Raw genomic sequence first — 8,162 nt, 5'->3', positions numbered from 1 at the left:
CACTGTTGCTCTGTGCCTTCAAGGAGAATCTGACTGATGGTGACCCTATCCTAGGGTTTTCTTGGCAAGAGTGATTCAGAGAAAGTTTGCCATGGCCTTCCTCTGAGGCCGAGAGAGTGCCACTTGCTCAAGACCAACCCACTGGGTTTCCAGGGCTGAGTGAGAATTTGAACCTTAATCTCCTGGAGTCCTATGCTGCATCCACACTGCAGAAATAATCCAGGTCGACACCGTTCTAACTGCAATGGCTCAATGCTATGGAATTCTGGCATTTGTAGTTTGTTGTGGCACCAGAGTTCTCTGACAGGGACGGCTAAATGTCTCCCAAAACTACAATTCCCAGAATTCCATAGCATGGAGCCGTGGCAACAACAAACTATAATGTATTAATTATAGTGGATGCTCAGCACTGTTGCTCTGTGCCTTCAAGGAGAATCTGACTGATGGTGACCCTATCCTAGGGTTTTCTTGGCAAGAGTGATTCAGAGAAAGTTTGCCATGGCCTTCCTCTGAGGCCGAGAGAGTGCCACTTGCTCAAGACCAACCCACTGGGTTTCCAGGGCTGAGTGAGAATTTGAACCTTAATCTCCTGGAGTCCTATGCTGCATCCACACTGCAGAAATAATCCAGGTCGACACCGTTCTAACTGCAATGGCTCAATGCTATGGAATTCTGGCATTTGTAGTTTGTTGTGGCACCAGAGTTCTCTGACAGGGACGGCTAAATGTCTCCCAAAACTACAATTCCCAGAATTCCATAGCATGGAGCCGTGGCAACAACAAACTATAATGTATTAATTATAGTGGATGCTCAGTGTGTGTGTGTGAGAGAGAGAGAGTAAGAAACCCCACAAACATCATTCTTTTAGAAAGGAATCGCTTACAAAAACCTTTCCACAGACCTGAATGAGTGCAAGTACTTTGTCCTGGACAATGGTGGGAGGGTTGTTCTTGGGAGAGATGATTTTCACAAGGACGCCATCAATAAAGTCCCGGCTGGCAACGAGGACGTGGAAGCGATGGCCGCAGTTCTTCACACAGGTTTCTAGTACCTAGGCATGGAAAGAGCCACATTACAGCTGGGGCAGGCAAAGGTGGCAAGCACCCATGCAAACACAAAGCTTGTTGGGCAGTATTCTGTATCAGCTACTTAGTTAAGGAGGTCCATTTTGGCATACCAAAGCATGCCAAAAGGTCCATTTTGGCATACCACTTTTGTAGAGATGGTAGCATACAAAAATATACACACATTTTCATGCTTTTTTTAAACTGTCAGATCCATGAAGAATTGGATGAAATCAACAAATACCAAGTCCCTGAGAAAAAGACCAGGAATTGCACTCCCTTTTTCCACTCTTCTTACCGTTAAAGCCAGCATCACTTCTCTGTAGTTTTTGTTTCCATTCAGCCTCTTCTTAAGCGCTCGGATGGCATCCTTTGGGCTGATAGAAAGTGGTAGGAACAGAGAATCAAGGTTAAGAGAGAAAGTGGAAGCATTTCTCACAGTACTGCCATTTATTTCTGCAAGGCTTACTTGACCTGGTTGCTTCATTTCACATATGTATCTTTCAGTTTTGGATTAACAGTTTGCTAAAACAATGGATTCCTCTTCTTGTCTGTGTGTGGTATAGGAACCTCTCCTGACTCTTTCCTTGCTATCTCTGCCTCTGTACCACATTTTTGTTTAAAGAAAGGCCTAGGAACACATCAGTTGCATTGGCAGAGGTATCCCTGTATAGGGAATGTTACTTGAGACCTCTTGAAGCGCAACTCTTTTAAGCCTTGGTGTCCAGAGACATTGCTCACTGATAGCCCAGGGTTTCGAAGAACAGGGACAGTGCACTCCTTTGTGTTCAGGCACAAATATCTTGAGCTTCACCCAAAATGACAGAAACAAGGAAGAAAGTGCCAGTTCATGCTGGATCATGGGCCAAGTGGATGCAGCCGTGCTAGCATTGAAAAGTAGCCAGCCATGCCGCAAGAAGAAAGGGATTGTTCTTCTAGCCTTGGCACTATCAAGCAGGCACAAAAAAGGGAGGCGCAGAACCCTCTGGGATGTGTAACAACAGCGGAGGAGCGCTTCATCGATGACAGTTTGCAATTGCCTTTAAATGTGCCAGCTCTGCAAAAGTGGTTCCTAGGCTGTGGCCACCTCCAGGAAGCTGACTAGCTGTATAGCCACAACCCTTTTTGCTATCATTCCCTGACAAACAGCAATGCCCAGGTGACAAAATGCCCTCAGGAGGCCACATCAAGCCATTCTGTTTGCTGCCAGCATTGCCTATGCGCAACCATGCAGACAGACACTTACCCTTCTTCTGTCTCATTGATGATGTCACATATTTCCATGTTAAGCGTCCAGTCTTCACTCTGCAGGGAGCCATCTGTGGCTTTTTCTAATAGAGCAGAGAAAGAAAAAGGAAAAGCAACTAAGACATTTGATTCAAAGGCCAATTCAGAGACAAAGGCATAACTCAGACTGGGAAAAAGGTCAGTCGTCCCAAGAGGATGGGAGCTGCCTCCCAAGCAAGCTAGGAAGGGAAAGGGTATGAACTGGAAATGACACTCCACATGCGTCACAAAGGTTTCTTATTCATATTTAAACAATAGTGTAGTGTGCTGGACTAGGACTCTGGGAGAACAGGGCTTGAATCCCCACAGAGCCATCATGGAAACCCACTGGGGCACCTTGGGAAAGCCCCACTCTCAGCCTCAGAGGAAGGCCATGGCAAACCTCCTCTGAACAAATCTTGTCAAGGAAACCTTATCTTGGGTTTTTCTTACGGCTTCCATAAGTCAAATTCAAACTGAAAGTGCACAACTGTTGTTGCTGTGTACCTGCAAGTCATTTCCGACTTACGGCAACCCTAAGGCAAACCTATCATAGGGCTTTCTTGTTCAGATAGGGGTTTGCCATTGCCTTCCCCTGAGGCTGAGAGCAAGTGACTTGCTCAAGGTTACTCTGTGGGTTTCATAGCTGAGCAGAGAATTGAACCCTGGTTTCCAGGATCATGGGAGCTGTAGTCCAAAACAACTGGACTACGACACACTGGCTCTCAAGCGCCGTCTAGGGTAGGTAAACCCTCCAAAAACCCAACCGCATCCTTTTCTCCCTAATCCACTCCTGTGTTAGCTTGTCTTCACATTTACCAGTATTAAATGAACTGGAAGCACCGGTCGTAAAGAGGAGAGCTTGACAACAATGAGTCAGCCACATCCAAGCGAGGAAAATGTGTCAAATGCCAATGGGTTTAGCTATGGCGTTTGACAAAAATATAATGACTGTGACAAATATGGGTGGATCCCAGTAAACATGCAATAACATTTTTAGGGCAGCTCTCCTTTCAGCTGCCCTTGTCTAGAGATGTTTGCAGCTTCAGGTACAGCCGCCAAGCTGTGGAAGGACTGTCTTTCCCAAGCTGTTTCCACAACTCCACTCATCCAGAGCTTGGGGGATCACTACTTGGATTACAACTCCCAGAATCCCCCAGCTAGCATATTACTGTACTAAGTTACACCTAGAATTGTTTTATGTTATTCAAAGAATTCCCATACTTTTAACTTGCAAGTATTTTCAAACTATAAATGCACTCTTCAGGAGACTGGAGTGCGGTCATGATTGCCTAGAATCTCAATGGAAAGGATGTACATTTCAGTCCAAGAGGGAGGGCTTGGCTTTCCAGATCTTCTTACACACCACTAGGCAAACCTGTCATCTCATATTAACTTTTGGACATATCCACTTAAAGTAATCCACCTTGTCCTAGAGCATGTCCCTCTTGGATTGAAGTTTTGGGATTCCGGAAACTGTAGTCCAAAGCCAATACATTTTTCCAGGCTCTGACAAGTGTATATTGTGAAACTGTTACTGAATGATACCAAGCGTAACATGCATCTGCAAGGGGGACATGTTAAGACATGCAATTGCTTCACACAGATTTATATCGGGGACCATTGAGCTTGAGCAGAAAATGGATGGAGCTCACTTAGAAAAGATGTGGGGCTTGGTCAGAAGACAGGCCCACGTGGAAAGGGTTTGCCGAAGGTGGATTCAGAACAGAAATAGCTGATGCTCTGCTTTTATCTAAACCTGTCACTCTCTTCTCCCTTTGCCACCCCCACTTTTCCTGCTTATGACTCAAAAGGCCTTGGGATGTTCGCTTTGAGCACAGACTGAGGCACCCTACAACTTGCAACAGTGCTCACGCTGTTGAGGAAAACCCTCCAACCCCTGGGAAACGTCTGCACTGGAGCAGAGAGATGCTCAGAGTCCCTTGTTCAAGGTTGCAGGGAAGGTCAGCAGTCAAACCCAGATGTAAACCCAATTGCCCTGCCTGCTGTGCAATGCCTCCGGGGGACATCCATTCCCCCCTGAGTCCGGAGTCAGCATCCTGCTTTATTCAAAACAGGCCAAAGCCTATGGTGACCCTGAGGGAAAAGTGACAGACCCTTTATCAGGTCTCTTCTTTGTTTCCCAAAGAGGAGAGAGGGTGCAATGCCTGAATGGCAATCTTTGTTCACACCCTGCAAACACAGGGAAGGGGACCGCTTAGAAACGGAGAGCGCCAATAGTCAGACCTTGCCTCCATTTGCGAAGCATGTTGTCAGCATCACAACCTGAGGAAAGACCCACAAACATCACAGGTTCTCAGGGTGCTGAGGGGAGCAGGTGCAAGAAAGCTGAAGCCAAAACAAGGAGATGCAGATGCTAGCGAAAAATCTCCAAGGAAGAGGAACTTACAGCCATTTTGTCCTCTTTCTAAACTAGAGGAAAAGTCTTTTCCAGGTGGGTCAGAGAGGATGCAAAGACCTCATACCTTTCACTTCTCGTTCTCCAAATGCTCCTGCTAGTCCTGGGCTGAGTCTCCCTCCTCTAAACATCTGTATCTGAGTGGGAAATGTGTGGCCTTCCAGATGTTTCTTGGTTTGTTTCATTTACCCAAACTTCCTCCCAGGATGGAATCCTAGGTGGCTCTCAATAAGGCCAACTACAACCTTATGACCATAAATCATACAGAAGTGAAAAAGCAGTTACACAAACTACTACATTCAAAGCATCCATTTAAACAGTGAAAATGATGATTACAGGTTGCGTCTCCCTTCTCTGACATGCCTGGAACCAGAAGCGTTTTGGAGTTTGGAACGTTTGCATATAACATAATGGGATTATCTTAGACACGGGGCCCAAGTCTAAACAAAAAAAGCATTTGTGTTGTGTATACACCTTATACGCATAGCCCAAAGGTAATTTTATACATAACATGCTTAATAATATGGGGCATGAAACAAAGCTTGTCTATAGAAGCCATCAGAAAGCAAAAGGGTCACTGTCTCAGCCATCTATGGGGACAATTCTGGATTTTGGTGTATTTCAGATTTTGGGGGGAAGCTTCTTTTTAGACTATACCTTCTGGTGTGGTTCTGGGGTTTTTGAGAAGTGGAGTCCGGATGGCAAAGGTTCTGGCCTAGCATCGAATTTGCAAAACCATCCAAATGGATTCTTCCAGGAAATTCACAAGCAGGATGGACCTCCCTTCCCTTTTCCCTGACCTTGTTTGACTTGAAAATCTGGTTAGTGCTGCCTCTGAAAGATGAGGCTGCCACTATCACTGAGGACCAACGGCAAGCAATATGAGCCACTGCCACTAATGTACCAAATTGTCTCTTTCAAGTCATTTTAGTGGCCTTCACCATGCGCCCGTCCCCAGCGCTACGGGTTTCATAACCTAAATTATGCAACGCACCCCTCTGGATCGTAAAAATAAATGCCACCCAGCCCTTGTGTTTTGACACACGGCTTCAGAGAGCGCTGAGGGCTTTACATTCCTCCTTAGTCACTGTCTTTCAAAACAAGGAAAGTCACAGCCTCTGGACCCTTTGAAGTCGCCCCAAACCTTCCAGATTCTTTTAGATACCTTTTATTGTAGGACGACAAGAGTTGTGTCGAATCAGGAACCATCATCTCTTTCCCACCTCCTCACCCAACACTTTTATTCCATGCTGACATACCTGGCCCTTCTTGTCATCCAGAGTTTCCTCACATCTGAAGTCAAAGGTTTTCATGGGTGGCATCAATGGTTTTTGGTGGGTTTTTCGGGTTCTGTGGCCATGTTCTAGAAGAGCTTATTCCTGACGTTTCGCCAGCATCTGTGGCAGTGGCATCTTCAGAGCATGCTTGCCTAGAAAGGAGTTGGGTGTGTGTATATATATGTGTGTGTGTGCGTGTGCATGTATATGTACAGTATACACACAGACACACACTGTGACTCTAGGATGGGAGGAGTGATTTCAATGTTGATCTGCGTATTGTTCTGTTGTGTTTTGTGTATTTCCATGGACAGAACAATATGCAGATTAACATGGAAATCCCTCCTCCCGACCCAGGGTCACACAGTGTATTACACATACATACATACATACATACATACATATATACACACACCCCACTCTCTTCCATGCCATCATCGTCTGAAGATGCCACTGCCACAGATGCTGGCGAAACGTCAGGAATGAACTCTTCTAGGACAGGGCCACTTAGCCCTAAAGACCCACAAAAACCGACATCCTCACACCCTGCGTCTCCCTGACAGAAGAGTCCCTTTCCCTGGAAGGAAGGGCCTCTCTCTCCGCTTCCCCAGTCTTTGGCATCTCCTTCCATAGATCTCCCCTCCAACGCTGGGGGCTTTCTTACAGCAAAGACCGCCTTCCAAAGGCTTCCTACTCACTGCTGTTCAAGTTGGATTTCACATTTGCAGTTTGGTTAATAGGTTCTCCTTAGGAATCTGTAGGTCCTCCATTCAGCGCAAGACTATAGACTCTATAGACTACAGAGCTGTGCTGGAGAACCTAGACGCTCTCTAGGCCTTTGTAGGTCTCCCAGCATGAGTCTATGGTCAATTCTGGCAGATGCTGACCATAGAGTTGCTCTGGAGGGCCCCAAAGTCCCTAGAGATAAGACTTCTTTCTCTATAGTCAATGCATCTGAGGAAGTAGATTGAGGTCCCAAACACAGCTGCAGAAATCATCCCAGTCTGAGACCTCTGTAACTGCTTTGGCTCAATGCTAGGGAACTCTGGGAAATGTAGTTCTGTGAGGCATTTCACCTTCTCCGCCAGAGAGAGCTCTGAGGCCACCATAAACTACCATTCCCAGGATTCCCAGGGCAGTTAAAGCAGTATGAAACCGGATTAATTCCCCAGTGCGTCTTGGACCCGGATGGTTTTCCATGGCTTTGAACAGGGCTCTTTGGGGAAAAGCTGAACCAGTTTAAATCCCTCCCAAGAAGACACGCTTTTCCGCCCCTATCACGGCATCCATCCTCATTGCAGAATTAATCCAGTTTCATACCGCTTTAACTGGAATTCTGGGCAAAGTCTAGCCTTGTGAGGCATTTAGCCCTCCCCTGTCATAGAGCCCTGGGGCCACCAAAGACTACAAGTCCCATGATTCCATAGCAAGGAGCCAGGGCAGATAAGCAGTGCCAAAGCCGGTTATTTCTGCATTGCGGACGCGGCTGGAGGCCTCCCCTTCCCCGCTTACCGAGGCTCTGCCCGACCGGGGTGCTGAACGGGTTCCCCAGCAGAAACTCCATCTTGGGATGACAACAAACCCCACCGGCCCTTCTCCTCTACCTCCCCTCACCCCGCCTCTATTTCCTAACTGGCAGCAACGTTAGCCAATCGGAGGCGCCGCTTTGACACGTAAGCCCGCCTCTGAGGCAAGACGGCACGTTCGATTGGTCGCTACCGACGCCAATCACTGTCAGGCCAGCACTGCCTTGAGCTGAAAGTTGACGGAGGAGGAAGGAAGGCGGGTCTTTGGGCCCAAAGGCTTATCCCGATTGGACAAGGCGGGCTCAAAGCTCCGCCGCCTATTGGGTGGCTCACGTTCGGAGCAGCCAATCAGAACCGGGGCTGATTGTTTATGCGGCTTCTCATTGGTCTCGACTCCGCCTCTTCGCAAAAAAAAAAAAAAACGGGAGCGCTCGCCAAGGCCGCCCCCGGGTCACGTGACAAGGGGAGCGCGAGGGCGTATGGGAAATGCTGCACCGCCCTTAGCAACGGCCTTGGTTTGCCTAGCAACGGGGCCTAGTTGAGGTTTTTAAAGCCAGAGAGGCGGTGAGGAAAGGCTGGGAAGCCCTTTGGCTGCTTAGGAACAGCATAA

The 8,162-nt window shown here is 47.4% G+C and overlaps 2 protein-coding genes across 8 annotated transcripts in view; one reads left to right on the top strand and one right to left on the bottom strand.

Annotated features, from left to right (window-relative positions):
* TOM1L2 (target of myb1 like 2 membrane trafficking protein) overlaps positions 1 to 7,635 on the bottom strand; it is a 24,176-nt gene extending 16,541 nt beyond the window's left edge. For all 7 annotated transcript variants that reach the window (XM_042437832.1, XM_042437833.1, XM_042437834.1 and 4 more), the window contains exons 1-4: positions 7,539 to 7,635; positions 2,311 to 2,395; positions 1,363 to 1,441; positions 902 to 1,051 (exon numbers count right to left, since the gene is read on the bottom strand). In XM_042437832.1, coding sequence (XP_042293766.1) covers positions 902 to 1,051; positions 1,363 to 1,441; positions 2,311 to 2,395; positions 7,539 to 7,590 — 366 coding nt within the window. In that variant the 5' untranslated portion in view covers positions 7,591 to 7,635. The remainder of the gene's footprint in view (positions 1 to 901; positions 1,052 to 1,362; positions 1,442 to 2,310; positions 2,396 to 7,538) is intronic.
* Positions 7,636 to 7,939: 304 nt separating this feature from the next.
* The window catches only part of DRC3 (dynein regulatory complex subunit 3), a 6,575-nt gene continuing 6,352 nt past the window's right edge, over positions 7,940 to 8,162 (top strand). The window contains exon 1 of the mRNA XM_042437824.1: positions 7,940 to 8,116. The gene's annotated coding sequence lies outside the window, so the exon portion shown is untranslated. The remainder of the gene's footprint in view (positions 8,117 to 8,162) is intronic.

The sequence above is a fragment of the Sceloporus undulatus genome, chromosome 8 (assembly GCF_019175285.1).
Source record: "Sceloporus undulatus isolate JIND9_A2432 ecotype Alabama chromosome 8, SceUnd_v1.1, whole genome shotgun sequence".
Classification (NCBI taxonomy): domain Eukaryota; kingdom Metazoa; phylum Chordata; class Lepidosauria; order Squamata; family Phrynosomatidae; genus Sceloporus; species Sceloporus undulatus.
The sequence above is the reverse complement of the archived record's forward strand: the minus strand, read 5'-3'. Positions and strand labels throughout refer to the sequence as shown.